We start from the raw sequence: 19,108 nt of genomic DNA, 5'->3' as shown, positions 1-19,108 counted from the left end.
TTGAACATTACGTCGTAAGAAAACAGACAAAATTAATCAAATTTCGCGTGTTAGAAGTGCCAAATCGATTTTATTTCAAGCTGTTACACTGAAAAACAAGAATTTGTGCAAAGAAGAATTTGTAAGTTCAGCCGATCATTAAGAGCTCCCTTCTCCAATTTAAATAACACACACATTTTTCTTTACAAAAATCCCAGTATCTTTTCAATTCTTCCACAATTGTTCAAATCCCAAAATAACTCAAAAGTGTATCCAAATAAAATAAAACAACAGTTTTCAAATTTGTGCAAAATATACAATTTTGGAAGTCATACACATTATTTTAAATAATCCACAAGGATTTCTAACATTCTCTTATTCATTTTGGCTAAGATTAGAACAAAAGCATTTTACATCACTATACACAGACCAAACTTTACTGCCCAAAAATGCACAAATTGGACTGAAAAGGCAGATTGTCAAGTCAAATTCAAGTGTTTTAATACCCTGAAATATCGCAACTTCTTACTTGGATTTTGAACAACACTTATAGAAATGAATAAATAAATGAGGCATTAATCCGTGATCTCGGTTATTTGGATCCAGATGCCGGCACAGATTTCACAATTCACGGAGTAAAAAGGACAAGGCAGTTTCTGTTTCTACACAATCTGAATAGTAACAATAATATCCTGGAATGTAAATTTTGTATTTCAACATTGGTGTCTATAAAAAATAATCCCCAGCCCATTTCAACAAAAAAAAATCCACAAATTTGTCTCTAAGGCAAGGCAAACACACACAAGAAAAATCAATCAGAATTCAATTAGAGCACATATATTATATAGAACTTAGCATCGGCAATCACACAAATCACAACACATATGAAGTAATTGATGTCAGAGCGACTCACATGCATCCTACATGTACAACACCACACTGGGAAGGGAGTCATTTGACAATTAAGGCACTCCAAGGTTTAACACAGATGAGGATGCAATCAAATCACCATCATCTTAACAGTTAAACTTTAAAAAAAAAATGTAAAAAAAAGACAAAAACATAAATTGTAAAAAAAGGATGCAGAAAAAAAAAGCGTGAAACTGCAATAAAGCACCTTACTCAAAAATAAAAACACAAAAACAAAGCAAAATAAACAGCAAAAATAAACAAAAATTATATAATTAGGAGACAAGAATAAAATCAGAGTTTGTCATTAAATACAACTGGAGCACAGTTCCACAGTTACCAACCACCAACAATTTTCATTGATTAATATGGTGACAATTCATGCATATAAAAATTATCTACGATTAGAAAAAAAAATCAGTAACTAGCTTTTATGTTATTATAATTTATGCCCCTGTATCACAAGACACACACCGAACATTTGCATAGTTGAACACCAGGAAAAACTGACACAAGTCCTGCTTTCTTTTCTACTGGCAGTGCAGACCGTGAGCACGATCCAAATAGAGAATGCAATGAAAGAGCAATGGCACCAACTATATGTAAAAAAGGAAGACTTGTTTTGATCATCTGAGGTATAAAGTATGGCGCAGGATGAAAGCACAAGGCATCACTGACCTCGTGTTTAATGTCTAGGGAATTGTTAACGTAGGTTCACAGCATGTCTCTAAGTCCACACTTGAAAATGACACTTTTCTACAGTACACTACGAAAAAGAAAAAACAAAATACATCCCTACAACCCTAACACTCCTCAGTCCTCCAACAGGTGAAGGATTGAGGAAGGTTAGGGTTACCCTTCAAAACGGACCAAGAAATTAGGCAGTTCACTAGAGAAATTCAACAGCCGGAGCGGCGCAATTTAGAGAGAAACCAGCAAGCACTGGAAATAAAGCAGCAAACTGGAATGTCTAGAAGTGAAGCAAGGCAGGCTGGAGCACAAACTTTGGTGAGAAACACTTCAAATTCTTGGCTCTGGCGGTGAGATTGTTCAATCACTCCACACGGTGCACAGAGTTGTCTAAAAATTAACAGCCTATACTGACGCCTACCTCCACCCATTGCAAAAAGGCACTGAGACCATCACGGCCTTTGTGAATACCGACACAGAAGGACTCTGCAGGTAGTTTACGGACGGGTATGCCCTGACGTGTCTAATTGGCCTATCTTTCTCCTTTGTTTGGGACTATGTCGTTTGTTTTTCTGCAGTTCACAGAGATGCACTTTGGAAATCATCCTTGCCAGGCGTGGTAAGTCTTTTGAAGGCACAAATCTTCAGGTCTGCAATTGCTGAACAGCGAATTGTGACAGATATACCGTCTTGCACGTTCCCAAGTACGGGTTGTTCAGAGTGCTGGTGTAAATATTTCAACAATAGAATTGGTCCAATCTGGCAAATCAAGGACTTATGTACCAAATACATTTTACTCAAGGCCTGAGTTTTTCCCTGCGTTAATTGTCCCCTGCCCCTCTGTGTGTCCCCACCCCCTTTGTGGTCTGCTTGTTTGCTGCCCTCTCCCCTCGCGCCTCCTTGGATTTCATCAGCATGTGCCGGTAGCTCAGGCGCAGCGACGGGACATGGACTACGTGACGGTCGTGGAACATCTGCATGAGCGGGGGTAGGCGAGGCCCCCATCAGCTAGGCGTGGTCATGCCCGTCACCGTCCGGCGCTGGGGGGCGTACAGCCCCCGGGGTGGGTGGGGCTGCGAGTGGGCGGGGGATTTGCCCAGGGGGGCGGCGCTGCCAGTGGAGGACAGGGCTCGAGGTTTGGCCAGGCCGCGTCGCCGAATCTTAGGCAGGTTGTTGGTGGAGGAACTATTGAAAAAAAAAATTAATCAAAGTCCACACTTCAGGCAAATAAAACAAAAGATCACAGTGACTTTAAACTCGTAATGTGAACTCTGCAGGGTGTATTCTTTCCTCAGGCCAGAGAGAAAAAACTGCCAGAAATATGTGCAAAGCAATTCTCACGAACGACGATGTTATACCGAAAGTTATTCTTCTTGAGATTTTGCCCCTAAATGAGACTGGTTTCCTCAAAACAACTCTCATGAGTTTCTCTCACCTCTTCTTCAGAGCCGTTGTCGGTGAAGGGGCACTGGTAACAGGGGCACTGGATGTCCGTGGGTCTTGTGATTGGATGACACTGGAGATGGGGGACCACTAACATGGGGGAAAAAAAATCGTGACTTGTTATTGGTGGAAGGAATGCCTGAACGTCAACTGTGCTGGTATACTAAGATATTGCAGCCAAATCCAATGAGCCCGATAAGGACGACAAACTGTGGCCACCGATTCTACCTCCAATGAATCAAGTTTTTCTTTGGTGACACAGCAGACACTGTTTTTGTGAAGACAGACAACACGCTGTGGAGTTTCTGAGATGAAAGAGATGCTCAGCAAACGTGCCGAGGTATGTACTGTCACTTATAGGCCCTGCGCACTTTGTGCGAGGGCGCCACATACAGATTCAAAGCAGCATCTCCGAGGTGACTTTCTGCTCTATTTGTCAGTGTGCATGGAGCGGAATGACAATAAAAAACCCCAGCTCTTTCACACGGTGTGATCGGTGCCATGTTGAATGCAACAGAGAGCTTATGAAGTTGAGAAGCCACGTTGGGGGCTAGCAACTCCCAGGTGCGTATTTCCCCAAGTCCCGACCAAGACTTCGCTTGAAGCCAAAGCTGAGTGTCAAAGAATCAACAACAAAGGTAGGGGAAAAATTAAAGCACTCAACCGTGGCTTCTCCTGAGAGCTCTCTGTGAAAACATGAGTGAATGGAAATGATGGTGGATGAATCATGAGTCAAGGGTCACTTCTGTCCCCGGTGAAATAGGAAATGGTAGATGACGATGGAGAGAGACAAGACTGGTGCTGCCATCAAATCGAAATCAATCAAAACCTTGACAATTTTCGAAAACCATGCTACACTAATTTTGGAAGTGCTTCCAAACCGTGTCTCACAATGTCTCACCAACTTGACCCTAATTTTGGAAGTGCTTCCAAACCGTGTCTCACAATGTCTCACCAACTTGACCCCATGGGGTAAAAATAAAACTTCAAACACAAAGCAAGTTTATCACCACATGACCAAGCAGCTTTTTTTTTTCAGTCACAACTCACTAATCATACTTACTGGGCTAAACCTGGGCGTAAAAGACGGACTCCATGGTGGACACTATTGCATGCCATAATCAAAAGGATTATTTACTCAATCAACACATTGAGTTGTATTTCTGGTGGCAGCGGTGGGATAAGCTCCCCTCACTATTGTTATTCATTTCTTTCCTTTGCGTCTTTACGTTGTGCAAAGGCCTATGGAACTGCATGATTAATCTCGGAAACCAGAGATAAATTTGGTTGAGCTCACAACACCTCAGCTTCCATTTTTGTCACGCTCCTAGATGGTAGTCTATAGATCCTTACAATAACATTCACACTGAAACAATCATCGGCCTACACTGGAAACAAGCCTCATTTCGGATATCAAAATTGGGGAGTGCAACAGAACTACTCCTCAACGGACCTTTATCAATTCACTTCAAATTTAACAATGGTTTGTTAGATTTATGAACCTACCACGTGTGAGTTGTCTTTGCCGGTACCCAAATGAATGCCTTCCTGGCAATATTCCTCCAGTAGTGATAAACCTAGAACAAGACAAAACATATTCAAAAGATGCAATTATCTGAAGTTATTTTATGACTTCTAGTCTCAAAAGTAGCAGTTTGACTTCCACACTGATTTGAAGTCAGATGTCCACAAGTGAGTATGCGACACGATGACCCTAACTCACACACTAGTGGATATAGAACACACTAGTGAATCTCTGACACACTAGTGGATATCTGACACACACTGGTGAACACCTCACATACTTGTGGATACGTGTCCTGACACACTAGTGGTTAACAGACACACTAGTGGATATCTAACATGCTAGTGGATATCTCACAGACCAGTGGATATCAGATATACTAGCAAATATCTATAACACTAATGGATAGTTGATACACTAGTTGATATCTGACACACAAGTGTGGATATCTGAAAAATTCCTATCCAACGTCAACCTTCTAATTTACCTTTTGCATGCTGCCTGTGGTACTTGCGTACCCACTCGTCCAACAGGATATTGAAGTAGCGCGGGTTCTCAAAGAACCTCATGTACTTGTGGGAGGTCGGGGAGGGGAAGACGCGCTCAAAGCCCCCGCAGCGACTGTACTCGTCCTCTGCCTCGGTTAGGATGCGCAGGTCGTCGGGGGTCAGCGTGTCCAGGATGGACATGCGGCATTGCTGTATGGAGGTTACGACAAAATAAACATCAAAATAAACTAGTCAAATGAAATCCCAAAATGAACAAATCCAAAATCACCAGTGTGTATTCGCTGGTGATTTTGGATTGGTGTGAACAAGCAACAACATTGACATTTGTGGCCGAGATTGAACAAAATGTTTCTAGAAATCTAGAATTGGTACAGTTAAAGGGTGTAATGTTAATCTGTAATTCATCTTCATTTAATTCAAAGTACATCTTAGAATGCAATTCATCCGTTGAGTCTCACGAAAAACATGGCAAAGTTCAACAACTTTTGATGTTGAATATTTTGACACAATACTGACCAGATTTTGATATACGTCCCGCTTAATTATGTTTTCTTTGAGTTCAATTTTATCTCCTGCTTATATTTACAGCCAAAATATTTCTTTTACCCTCCATGTGCAACACTAGTCTTGAAAGTCAGGACAGTGTAAGAAATAAGAAATAAATAAAATATGATATCTGAGCCTAACATCAACATAACCTGGAAATAAAATGTACTGGTGGAACTCACGTTAGGCTATTTAGAACATTTAGTATATGGCTATGTCTGTAAAGGGAAGATTTCTTGCCTCATCGATGTGTTTCTGCGTGTAGAAGACATGTTTGGCCCTCTCGTCACTGGAGATTTGGGTCTGGTACAACCGCTTGTCCATGAATATGTCACTGCCGCGTACCCTGGGTGACAAAAAGGAACTCTTCTTGGTCGACTTCTTAGCTAGAAGTTCACTGATCAGGATTTATGATTGTGGATCACGGGGTCAGGGGCTCGAATCCAGCTGTTGGCCATTAACTGTGGCCTTGGGCAAGTCATTTCATTTTAATGATGTTATCATATGTAAGGTACCTAGAGTGTCAATTTAGGCGGATTTGGCACTATGCAAGAACTTTCTTTCTTTATTTATTATTTATTGATCATTTCAGCCTCACCTACTCACTTGCCTTAACACAAAGAGTAAAAATGGGTAACGACATAAGCTTGGGAGCCGCCTGAGATAGCACTAAGCTTATCGGAACTCCTCATCAATATTGTAGAAGTTCATAATCTACTATTTCACAGAAATCTCCGAAAAAGAAAAAAAATGGAATTTGGTGAAAAATACGTAGAAACATACTTGGAGGAGCTGCTGCTGGTTGGCGTCAGGACAGAGTAAATGTCTCTCTTGTCCGGGATGTGGAAGCCAGAGATGTTGAGCAGATCCTTGATCATCTCTCCCTTGATGCTGACATCCAGGGGAGAGTTAGAATGAAGACTGCAATGGAAAATATCATTCCAGATTACTGGATCGTGCCATCGTTTTAGACTCGCAAACAATTCTATTTCCCCTTGCAGAACTTTCTGTTTATGATAATTTCCCAGCCAAATTTTCGTCAGGAATACCTCGGGGAGATGTTGACTTCCAGAATCCAGGGCTTGAGATTTTCGTCCAGCATGACGTCAAAGCCGAACAGCTCGTGGACGCAGTAACGGCTCTTGACATTGAGCTTGACCATGCTGTTGACCGTGGAGTCCACACTGCAGAACGTAAAAACGGTTAGTGCAAATAACAGAAGATGGACGTCACTTCAGTGGACGAAGCTATAAAATTCCACGCAGCAATTCCGTTGTTGACTTTATATACACGTATTCACATCACATATTGGTTCTGACTGCATACCAGTCGAGAATCCTACACTGAAGACGCAATGTTTCTGAGGTCTTGTCCGAATCAACTGGCTATGGCTTGGAGTAATGCACATGTCTATAGGAAGGGGTTGCCTACCGCTAGCCACTGGTTTCCATAAGCCCATATGCTATTCAAAGCCACAGCGACAACTTTCGACCATACCCCCGTATTTACTGCTGAGTAACTAAGCCAGTCTGGTATTTCAAACAAGCAAAGTCATTCAGGAGCAAAGCATGCGTACGAGTCCACATAAGGCTGCAATGATAGGGCAGACCTCGGACGCACTTCATTCTGAGCATGCTCTGTTGGAATACCGCACTAGCTCATTCCCAAGTCGGTAGATCTGAGGTGACAAAAGCGCAGGACGTACCTGATGATAGTCTTGACCACAACGTCCTTGATGTTCTCCCAGACGCTGACAGTGTCTATCCCCATGGGTTTCAAGTAGCCCCACAAAGCTTTCAGGCCCCTGTACAACAACAGCAAAAAAAAAACAAATGCAAACTTTGGAACTGTCTTGGCTTTCTGAAGCTGCTCAATTTCTAAGCCACGCGTTAGGGATGAGTTTGACCTGTAGAGATATCTCACTGCAAACCTTGTCAACTTAAGTAAACAATTTCTAACAATAAAATCCTTGATGAAATAACTACACAAGACATCAGTTCTGTGCACATTCTGTCGTAAATTCTCCAAGTACTCCGAGCACTATGTGAGTGAAAATCCGTACTCACTATTTATAAGCGGTCCACCTGAGAAGACTAAACAGCGCCCTCTACTATCTGGCACCGAGCATATAAGTACTGTAAATCAATATAAGGCAAAGGGGCTTTCACAGGGTCATTTTTCACGTGGACCGTCAGGAATTGACGGGGGGGGAGGTGCATTTACCATTTGTGTCCCTCACAGGCCGTGTAGTCGCTGTTGGGTGTGAAGTCAGCATTCTTCTTGTTGATGCTGTAGTTGGTCAGATGCATGAACTTGTTGGACAGGTTCTTCATGGATGCTGAGTACCTGTGCGGGACCAACCAAAATTGAGACATGAAACAGCGGTATAAGTTGACATAGGAGATGATTAGGGATACACCGTTCAATATATGGATACCTTCGTATCTCCTAAAGAAATAAATTCAACTATACTGGACTGACAAAAGACGGGACCATTCATGACATATTTTTTAAAAATTCCATCAATAAAACACGGGAATTTACTCCATCTACATCTCTTCTCAGCCCAAATAAAAATCATGGATCTCAGAACAAATGTCATTCATTACAAATGAAAATGCAAATGTTAATCTTTTCAGCAGCTCTGTAAAAATGAGTCACAAGTCTCCGGAGCAACTTTCAAGTATTAGTTTGGTACCATAAAAATGGACGTTGCGTAAATGTTAAAGTGTTGAGGAGTTCTATTGCTTTAACATTGTGCAAGATTCTTTCAAAGGCCTTGAACTCAAAAGTGGCTCTTGCAACATTTGACTCATTTTCACAGAGCTGGTCACAAATGCACATGCATTTTGTTGGGGGGGGTGGCGTAGATGAATTTTTTTTTTCATAAAATATTGCTTCTCCACGTATCCAAGCCAATCACTCACTTCATGGTGGCGAATCTAGCCAGCCCGTCCTGAAAGACGTAGATCTTGAGCGGGTCATAGGACTTGACGTAGACGTAGATGCGTAGGTCAAACTTGCTGCCGTTGATGAGGAAGGGCTTGGACAGGTAGCGCTGGACGATAACCGGCTTGCGCCGCGGGATCTGGCTCCACTTGTGGACAACACGGATACCGTTACCTCGGGCCGAAGCCGGCTGAAAGGAAATTTAAGAATGGCACAAGGTCACAGATGCAGTTCTATCCGCCCCGAGTTGATATGCACCCTTACCGGGAGAGAGACAAGCCACTGGGAGGTTTTCCAGCCATGCTCCCACACTAAACCTGCGTGTGCGCACGGTGAACTCCCACCAAAGGATTGTTCCCGTCCCCTTGCTGCTTTAGCTCCGCCCCTCCAATGCCCTAGGGAAAAGTTTGTCTCCGTGTCGGGATCATCTCCAGCTCTGCAACGCACTGCTAAAGGTTACCCCAGGAATCAAATGGAAATTGTCCAAACGTGACTGCAAATCTGACAGGTGTATGTTTGCACTGCATTTAAATTAATGGTCACGACGTGAATGTCTGAATTTATCAAAATTTACACCTGGTGCTGCGAACAGACTCTCTTCACAAATGTAGTGAACAAATCTTTTAGGCACAGAAAATCTCTGCTTAGCACAAGCAGGATACCAGCCAAATGCCATGCGATACAAACCACAGGTAGCTGGGTCCCAGTTCCACTGTGCTTATTGCCTAATTTCGCTAGGCATTCTTTCTTTTATTTTCCCTATTCCGCTTACAGGTTTCAGGATCCATTTCTGCTTGGTGCCCCCGTCCTCCCAGGCTCGCTTCAGCAGTTTGAGGTCGTAGGGCAGGCAGTAGGTCTGGGGGAAGAACCCGTAGTCCCGCTTGCCAAAGTGCACCTGCATCTTGTACAGGTTGCGCCAGAGTCGGTCCTTACGCCCAATCTGGAACGAGCCAGGCAGATGGTTGACCTGTAACAAACAAGAATTGGAAACCTTCTATTGAGCACGGATATTCACACCCCTGGAATGGTTTTCAAACCGGTCTCCGTGAAGCCCCTCCCCTAAGACCAACACCTTAATGAATGTATGGTAAAAAACATTAACATACGATGGTGTAGTGAATCACTCCATTAATCAACTCAGTGGATCTTAAGCTGAGCCCGACCGATCTGGGGTGGCGTTTCCGTAACAGCCCAAGTTGACACAGCAGAAAATGTTATCCAGATTTCATTTTTGGATTTCCAAAGCTCTCCTGTCTTTTTTTTACCTTCTGGTGCTCCCGGACCATCTTGAAGGCATTGGCTTTCATGTGTTTACCCCAGTAACCAAGCCATTCATTCGCTTCTGTGGAAGAAAAAAACCACAGAAGTTAGTTACAGAACTTTCTCCTCCCAAAGAACCACTTTTACCTACGGGATAATCCCAGTTGAGATTTCATCAGACTTTACCACTAAATACAGGAAAGAACATGCCAACTTCAGAAACAGGATCTGCTCGAAACTCTGACACTGCATTTGAAATTTTTCAAACACATCTAAGGCCGCATACGAATCTTGCGCCAAGAGCTAGCTCTCGGTCCTTGCCTTGGTCCTAAATCTGTAGCCACGCGCTGACGAGAGTGGTAGCCACAGCTCTGGAAGCCAGATCTGGATATGGCTGAACTTATATGTAACTGTCGAGGCAAACGAATGGCATTAAGAATGGCTTACTTCTGGTCGCTCGGAAGCCAGACCTGGCGATGCAGTTCTTGATTACGTTGGGCGTGATAGGGCTCATCCTCCACTTGAGAAGCTTCCGAATTTCCCAGGGAAACTGGACGGCTGGGACGGGTAAAAAAAAAGAAATCTGTCATGTTACTGTAATCAAGACTGTTAATCCACTGGCTCTTTGCAAAACGGGAACCCCTCACAATGAAAACCGCAAAAATCACTGTTCCACAAGGACTATTTACCGTACATAATCACCTCATCCACTATTACAAGGAAGTATAAAATAGACTAAAAATTTAAGGTGAACATAAATCCAGCTATGTTAGTCTCAGAAGGTGGATGGACAAAGTTTCGGGGCATAGCTCCATGAAATGCTTCCCTGGCTGGAAGAAATTTCACTTTTTTAATAGTCACCATTCTCAAATTTTCTTTCCGGCCTGACACTCTACTTAAAGCTGATTTTATGGAAGTTTTTAGGGTTCCAGTATGCTCAGCCGAGTGAAAAATCACTCTCTTGTCTACCTTTTTCCTCCACCCCTACGAAGTTAATCGTAGGCGGGATGTTGCTGAAGAGACTAGGGCTCAGGGCCGGTAGGGCATCGTCGGCGCCTGTGGTCAGGTACTGGAACATACGCGAGCCTGTCCGGCTGGACAGGCTGACTCGGTTCCCCTCCCTGGGAGGCTTGCCAATCGCTGCTGTAGCTATAGCCGCTGGCAATGGCACGTTGGTCAGCTGGTAGAGAGAGTCGTTGCTGGCGATGGAATAGTCGTCCGATTCATCTGCGGAAACAAAATGTGCGGAACAAGAACATCCAAGGTTTCATTTGATCTCGGCCTAAGACAATCCAAAGTCAGCACACCACACGTATCTTCAGATCCTGCACCTAGGATATTCCAGGCATCACCGATGTACGATCAAACTGTGTAGAATTTAGGATTCAGCTTTGAGCCAAGTGTATAACATTAAAAGGGTTAAAACGAAAACTGAGAGGAAATTTTTTAGTTTCCTTTCGGACTCACCATCTTCATCGAGGACATCTCCCTCGATGCCGCCTATTTCATCGTCCTCCTCAAAGTCATCAAACAATGCTCCGTCTCCGGGCGTCCTCTCGCTGGTGGGTGGGATGATAAGAGAAACCAAGAGGCAATTAAAGCTTTTGAGAGACAGTAGTGAAGCTTGTGTGTCCATAATGAGAATACCAGGTCAAGGTCGCCTGAGTCAAACGAACAATCTTGTGGGTTATTCTGTGGGTAGCGGGTTCGAGACCGGGCTCTAGAGTTGTGTCGCTGATGCCTACATGTGTATGTATCGCCAAGCAAGATATGTTATTACAAGCAACTTTCCTCCGCCATGAGTACGAACAAGTATCTGCAAGGGTCAATCTAGTTCTTGGTTGGAATAAGCTGGTGGTATCAAGACTGATATCAAGCTGTGTACTTCCTGATAGTCTCAAGCTCTACACCCACGCTGAGCGGAGGTAAATTCAAACCACACTTACATAATTCCACTATATCAAACAGTGGTGACTGTTCCCTTACATCAAAATACTTTGAACAAACAACTTGGTATATATTTGAATGAGGCACACGATTTACAGGTAATGCCACTTTAATATACTTTTCTCACATGTGCCACTTGTAAGCTTTAATCTCCAGAAAAAGTCAGAGAAAATTTTTTAATTAATAGGGAGGGGGCCTACATGCAAACAAATCTTTTAAATCTGAAACCGATTTTCAATGGTCATGTTTGAGTACATGTAATGCAAGTCATATTTAAAATCACACTTACACGTACATGTACAGGTACATTGTGACACGTACTGTACATGGATGTACAATGTATGTGTACATGATGGTGATCAGACATTTATTCAGTTCTGTCATTCTTACATGTACATGGGGTAAGTCCAGAAATTTGGGGTCCAAAAGTGGAACATTTTTGTGTCCCTGTTACATCTGGCCTTTGTTATTTGATGTGGAAAAATAACCAGGATCAACTACTACTATTTATTTGGCAGGTACATTGTACATGTAAGTTGCATTAATTCATCGCTCTGGGAAATTAGAAAATGTGTTCTGAACTTACAAAATCATATGTCAGATGTAACAGGGACACGAAAACAAATGGATCCCTAATTTCTGGAATTACTCACATGCAATCAGCATTACAAAAGTAGTTGTACAGACAAACAGACTTAGGTATCAGAGTACAACAAAATACAGGGTGATAGAAATTTCAAAGCAAGATTAAAAGACAACATTTAGGTGTCAGGTTAAGCACTGCTTTTGTACAGACACGAAACAAGCAAGCCACCAAGACGTGGACACAGAACAGACAAAACATAACATACAACAAACAAGTGTACAAGTACTACAATGCATGTGTGCATACATGTATGTTTGTACACAAATGTAAACCTTTTGAACAGTGACATACATGTCCAAGTTGGCCCGGCTATTGCGCCTTGAGGCTTTCGAACCAATCCTTGCTTGTGGGATTAATTTTCAATAAAAAATCTGTCAACAGCAAAACAAAGCTACTGTGCAAATATTTGATGGCCACAAAAATTCAATATCTACTCTTCACAATCGATAACTATTTCACAGCCAAAAAAAATAAAAAACAGAGCAGGCACATCAAAGAGAGGGCCCTACATAAAAAGTGGATAATAAGTGGATTCAATTAAACAGTGTTTGAACTGGGTTCACCAGCTGTCCAGAGACTGTTGACTCAGTCAACCTCCATTTCATGTATCACATTCTGCATGACTGACTTCAAATATTTACCTCGGTGGCAATAAAAGAGAGAATGGGGGGGGTGGAACCTGCAGGCGGGAGTGTCAAATAATTAATCAAAAGCTGAAGGGCCCTCGAAGCGTAGGATTCAAGAACGCTCTGTGGCAAAGCTGGATTTGATTACGAACGTCGGGCGGGAGGGATGAGGGGATTTGGCTGTGATAGCTTCTAAAATGGCAGCTGGAGCTAGCCTGTAATTGCCCCAACTTGCAAACAACTTTACACTCCAGAGTGGATGTATCCCATTTCTGGTCAAGCACTGTACTGTGTGTGTGTGGGGGGGGGTAATATATAAAGTGCTATTTCTATCAGTAATACTATTAACAAGACTTGAGACTCAACATTTTTGATAATCCAAAAGGAGTGTAAAGTCTTCAGTTGAAATTAATGCTCCTCGCCAAAACATGATGCCACAGACCAAAGTACAGATGGAATTTGCTCCAATGTGATTAATCATGTTATCAAATTTAATAAATTATTGAGGTGAAAGTGTGAGGATGAATATAGATTGCTTGTACTGTGTTAATAATTGATGAGGGAGGATTACTGTGAACTACATGTACAGTATACTACGCTGAATTTATTTCACCAAAACTTCAATAAAAACTTACACATGATGCATTCTGCATTTTCTAATGCGACATTTTTGTGAAATAAAAGTCTCGAGAGTGTAGTTTAACAATGCAGCGCATGAATCACTATGCTTGCCAATTTCCGCCATCGTTATGTGATGTCAACAGTCTACATATAGCTTTCTGAACACCATGATAGATACATGTACATGTACATACATAGTGAAGTGGCTCACTAGGAGGGGCCTAGATTTCACTAATATTTTTCCTCTTTCAGCAACAAAACCCACAATCCTGACATCGTCATGCTTGTGGCTTGTTCGTCAAACATTGGCATTCAGGGACACGTTATTTCATTGGGTTATGACATGAATCGATGAAATGACATACATATTGTTCAAATGAACGCAGCCCCGGTAATTACAAATGATCGTGTGTCGTATGAAAAAGAAGTAAAAAAAACTAGCCCAGGGCAAATTCCTTGTTTACAACTGTATGTGGAGGGGAGTCAGGTTTTTTTTTTAATTATTAAATATTTTCAATTTCAACAATCAGGATAATGCTCTATTCTATTCATGTACATGTAAACCATTGGCAAACCAGTTCAGGTGAACAATTTGGACAATCCGCTTTCCACTTGATCTCAGATTAAAACCTGACCCGAACCCAGACTTTCACATCTACTGTACAAATGAATTTAAGGAACTGGTTCGCTACTTAGATTCTGGGTCAGTATAGAACCTCGATGTCTTTCTTAGTTGGCAAGCAGAAATTTATGTGAAGCGTCACTACGCAAATGTTAGTATCACCAAGCAATAACAACTGATCTTGCCATTTCCAATTTAGCAACCCTGACAATAAATTCAACAGGATGGGACCAGCTCTGCCAATCAATTTTTTGTCCCCCCCCGGACATTTGTAATGGTTCGTGGTCTGTCTATTCCAGCTCGCATAGGGTACAAAAAAGAAGTGATCAGGCACTAAAACGGGAAAAGTCGGATCACAAGGCTCCGGTGAATACTGCCAGACCTAAAATAGACCTCATTTCTGAGCCTGTGGGCAGTGGTGGGAGACACAGATGGCCGATTGTTGTGCTGATGGAAAATCGTCCCTAACAACATGAACAAGGCTGAGAGCCACTTGAAGTAAGAGGCTACAGGGACTGAGAGGAAGAGCAAACACACAATGACAAGGTTGCGTGTAGAGGATGACAGCCTCGTGGATCCAGCGTCGTGATTCAATGTCCCAATGACCTCATTCAAAACTCGGTGCTCATCAGTATCTATTGCTACTGTATGATTGATTGCCAAAGGTTTCAACAATCATTTGCAAATGGAAAAAAAACCTACGTTCAAACCAAAAATGACCCTCAGCAGATGGAGACACACGAGAATGCTCTTTATAACCTTTGAACTCCATAATCCGTAACTTCTCAGAAATTTTTTTCTGAATTTATTGTCGCGATCCAGTTCTCAATGACAATGAAGCCATTTTAAAAATACTTTCTCACTATGATATTTTAAGAAAGGGATGAGGAGGTTTGTTTCTTGGTTCCTTTGTTTTCAAGTTAGCAGATTTTCTTTCCAGATAGCAGACGGATTTCATTTCTTTCACTGAGTTTTTGTGTCTTAAAATGCCATCACCCTATGTAACAGGTTTTAAACACGGAATATACGACATGATGGGTACATACTTTGTGGGAAATAAATAGAGTAAAAAACATTTACTCAAAAAATAGAGGCGAGCAGGGGAATACAAGCAGGCCAGGAGGAGAAACTAGCTTATTTTTTTAACTTGGCCTATTACAGGCCGGGAAGAAGTTTTCAATTTTTTGTTTACCTTTCTGTTGGATCAAATTCATCCTCATCTTCGTCAATGTCACTCCACTCCTCTGCATCTTCCTCTGACGACATTCTCGACTTCTGGTTCATCTTGGACCCCATTGACCTCACAGTGCCCCCCTCTGACCCAGACGACTCTCTGCTCGTCTGGCGCAGAGGGCTTGAGGGGGAATCCTTGGCGGGGCTGTCCAAGGGGTTGGGCTTCAAGTTTGTCTTGGACTGTTTTCTGGTTTGTGCGGCAAACTTGCTTTGGGGCTCGTTCAGCGGTTTCTTCCCGCTGATTGGCCGAATCAGGGCTCTGTTTGGGACTGGTGGCTTCGTTCGGAGCGAGCTCGGCAAGTCGTTGGCTGCGCCACTTGACCCCTGTGTGCCAAGCTCACTCTTGGCCCGCACCTGTCCGTCACAGGTTTTTGTCCGCTGCGGCGACCGTATCTTGACGTTGCTGAAGTCATTGCGTATCTTGTTGAATTCCTCGCTAGTGCGGCAGTAGCCGTTCTGGTCCACACCTCCGTAACTGGACACATTATTGTTGTCCAGGTCACCCCAGACGTGGGGGCCTTCGCCTAGCTTGCTGCGTAGCAGTGGCCGGCTGGTCTGCTGGCGGAGCGGCAGAGGCTTGAGGTTTCCCGATAGGGCCAGGTTCTCAAGACCCCGCTGTAAAGTAGCTTTGATCTCCTTGATTTGGTTCGGTGTTGCCATGCTGCCTCACAATCACAGATCCCCGAGAGCAGTGTGTGACTCTATCGGGCTGAGGCGCGCGACACTTTGATGGACTCTGCGCCAGTGAGCGTCCTGTTGATGCAAAATAAAAGCCCTGCGCCCCGTTGTCACCTCCAATCCATCCCAGCCGAATTAATTTGAGCAGCGTAGGTGGAAAGCATCTCGAGTGCTGGGATGGCAAGGATAATCCGCCAATTCTCGGTCAAGCGTCACATTTCCGGCGGCCTGAAGGCAAAAGGGAAATCTGGCAGTAATACTCAATTAACTCGTTCATTTAGATAATAGACGTTAAGGCCTTACTCAGTTCTACTCTGCTGAACACAAGTTGCATTTCCTCTACCAATGACCCATACGGAAATCTTATCGCTTGTACTTGTACATGTACATTAAAACCCAATAAGAAATGAACATGGAATATGAAAGTGCCAAACTGATGCTGTACCTACAGGGTAAACCAACACTTCAAATTGAGTATTGCACATACGGTACATGTAAGTTATATAAATTACATTTTGACAACTTTTGTTCAAGCATAAAACTTAAAGCCACTCGAAAAGCAAGGAAAACCAAAAAGATTACCAAAGTTCTAAACCTCCCGGAAAATCAAAAATTTTCCTCACAGAAGGTTACACATTTGGACAGTGTTCACTTTCTGTGTGATTGTTTTCCCCCAAACTAAAGTCTCAACTGACCATCAACAAGATAAAAGTGGCTTCAGGACCCTGTTGTCTTGCAACAGATTTCGAATGGATTTCAAAAACGACCAAACATAGTCATAACACTAATGGCAGTTTGAATTTTCATGTCTAATATCATAATATCCCATTTTTTTGTTTTTTTGAACAAAAGTTCAAAATTGGTCCCAATTTGTATCAAAAATTATGTAACTCACTCACAAATCGATTGAGGGAGTAAAGTATTGCTAGATTTTTCATTATAGCGCTGCGAATATCATGTTTTGCACAGTTGATGTGTGGACACTTTTATAAAATATGCTAATTGCTTAATCTTTATGCGGATGTAGGCAGCCAGAATAAAGTTTCACCTAAACAATAAAGTAAGAATTCCACGCAGATGTTGGCTGCATTTAACTTTATAATGTAATTAAAAAATCTCACTGTGATTATCACACCTTGTTAAAATAAGTATCGAAACAGATGCTGGTGCACAGTTGATCTCCAGCACATCTTAAAATTAGTATACACTTTGTGTACAATTGTGCGAATCTCATTTGGTCTTTTATTCAGGAAGCAAAATTCATTGGCCAGTTAGCAGGGTGCCAAGTTAGCTATACATAGGTGATGACTTGGTTATGTCATGTACATGTATGTGTACGTTGGACAAACTGTCGAACGTTTACCAACTCGACTTGGGACAACTCAACCATTGAGACAACCGGAAGGCCAACTCGACCGTTTATACCAAGTCGTCCGTTAAGACAACTCGAACATGCATGGCATGAACATGACAGAAGACTGCGCATTTTATGCAGATCGATGTACATGTATTGGGACAATTTGCGGGTGTCGCATTACGTTAGGCATGAAGTGCATAGGGACATAGTGACACGGGATGCACAGGACAAGTGGTCAGTGAGGTGCGTGGCCGCGACGGTGATGCTGCATGCACGGTGCCGGTGATGTGGCCCACTGTCTGCGGTACACAGGTGCCTCAGCCACACCAATGATCGGTCGTTAGTCTGCCATCTTCCTTTCTCTTTTTAATTTGGACAAACTAGGTGTGGGGGAAGTGATTTCAAAGTACATAGGGCCTATTCACTCAATATCGCAAGTTAACTTGTCTCAGTTTACAACATGCCCTTAAGAGACGGTCGAGTTGTCCCACAGCCATGACAGCCAGTCAAGCTTTTCATCGTGTTCATGGTCGAGTTTTCAACGGTCAACATGACCAAGTGGTCCCCGAGTCGAGTTAGCAAACAGTCAAGTTATCCAAGCCTCTGATGTGGTCTCGAGCAGAGTTGAGGTATAACTATAGAATACTGGGCCACTCAGTTTGGGCTTAGGCCCTAGTTTTTTCCGACCGTCTCCATTCATTTTGTGTTGCTTCCTTCTCAAAAAACTCTTTCGACATCGTACTCATTCGTACACTCATTTGAACTTTTTTCGCCTTCTTCCCGGAGTCACTCCGATCCAACGTGACATCACAGCCAGAGATTCTGAGGGTATATTCACGCATGGCCCTGCATTCTATAACGAGTCGGTGGGTACTTAACTACTACTAACTTATTACTACTAGTACTAGGCTGCTTTCAAATACTCGACTTGGGCTCCATCTCAGGCTTCAACTTTTTTTTTACTTCCTGACTTTGACATGGTTATAAGAGCAATAGTAAGTTTGATATAGGCCTAGAGCCACAAAACATCAAGTAGGCCTAAGATGCATAAGAGCCAAACATTACAGTAGGCATGGTACTGCAGGCCTATTTCAATTTAAGTTAAACGCTTCAGGCCCACAATCGCGGATCGGTTTCCTACGCAAAGCCTGAGACGGAGACGAAGTTGAGCATTGGAAAACGGCCCTAGTGACGGTGCCAAAATGACCGACAGCCATCAGTCAGGCACCTGTCCGTCATGACCGTGCCCCCCGACCGTCACTGTGCCGCTACGAACCCGGTCATCATGCCGGTCATTGCCGATCAGTAAAAAAAATGCTAGAAAACACACCTTATTCATGTTTAGGTAGCTTGTTGTAGATGTTTTTCTCACAGCCAGATATTCCAGCAAACTTTTCATCTATTTCATGTATACACAATGAAGGGTCCACCCAGTCAATTTCAGCTCAACATAAAACTTAACTGTAATCAGACGAAAGCAACATTCCCTAACTTCATAAAACTTCGATATTTTTTCTTAGCAACATTGGTCACGTGACCCCAGATCTTTTCTCATTTTGGTCACAAGA

The 19,108-nt window shown here is 42.8% G+C and overlaps 1 protein-coding gene across 2 annotated transcripts; it reads right to left on the bottom strand.

The window, feature by feature from the left end:
* Positions 1–41: 41 nt before the first annotated feature.
* On the bottom strand, positions 42–19,072 carry LOC110973515 (tubulin monoglutamylase TTLL4-like). 2 transcript variants are annotated; one of them, XM_022224393.2, is made up of 18 exons: positions 18,871–19,072; positions 15,465–16,411; positions 11,278–11,369; positions 10,780–11,037; positions 10,258–10,368; positions 9,816–9,892; positions 9,323–9,517; positions 8,529–8,740; positions 7,825–7,947; positions 7,307–7,405; positions 6,651–6,785; positions 6,385–6,522; positions 5,842–5,947; positions 5,034–5,244; positions 4,528–4,598; positions 4,085–4,126; positions 3,014–3,111; positions 42–2,763 (listed from the first exon to the last, which is right to left on the bottom strand). In XM_022224393.2, the coding sequence occupies exons 2-18, from the start codon at positions 16,163–16,165 to the stop codon at positions 2,583–2,585; spliced, it is 2,850 nt and encodes a 949-aa protein (XP_022080085.2). In that variant the 5' UTR covers positions 16,166–16,411; positions 18,871–19,072; the 3' UTR covers positions 42–2,582. The 2 variants fall into 2 exon arrangements, with proteins under 2 accessions (XP_022080085.2, XP_022080086.2); XM_022224394.2 differs by lacking the exon at positions 4,085–4,126.
* Positions 19,073–19,108: the final 36 nt, after the last annotated feature.

This window comes from Acanthaster planci, linkage group LG17, assembly GCF_054643075.1.
Source record: "Acanthaster planci isolate LZ-2023a linkage group LG17, COTS_SCS, whole genome shotgun sequence".
Taxonomy (NCBI): Eukaryota; Metazoa; Echinodermata; class Asteroidea; order Valvatida; family Acanthasteridae; genus Acanthaster; species Acanthaster planci.
Note: the sequence above shows the minus strand (reverse complement) of the source record. Positions and strands in the feature narration are given on the sequence as shown.

Bases quoted from the DNA above. Each gene is read 5' to 3' on its own strand.
- LOC110973515 (XM_022224393.2), bottom strand. From the start codon at position 16,165: ATGGCAACACCGAACCAAATCAAGGAGATCAAAGCTACTTTACAGCGG. The intron at 9,893-10,257 runs GTAAGCCATTCT...TTTCTTCCACAG, and splicing joins TGGCTTCCGAGCGACCAGAA to AAGCGAATGAATGGCTTGGT. The intron at 5,245-5,841 runs GCAAGAAATCTT...ACCTCCATACAG, and splicing joins CGCAGAAACACATCGATGAG to CAATGCCGCATGTCCATCCT.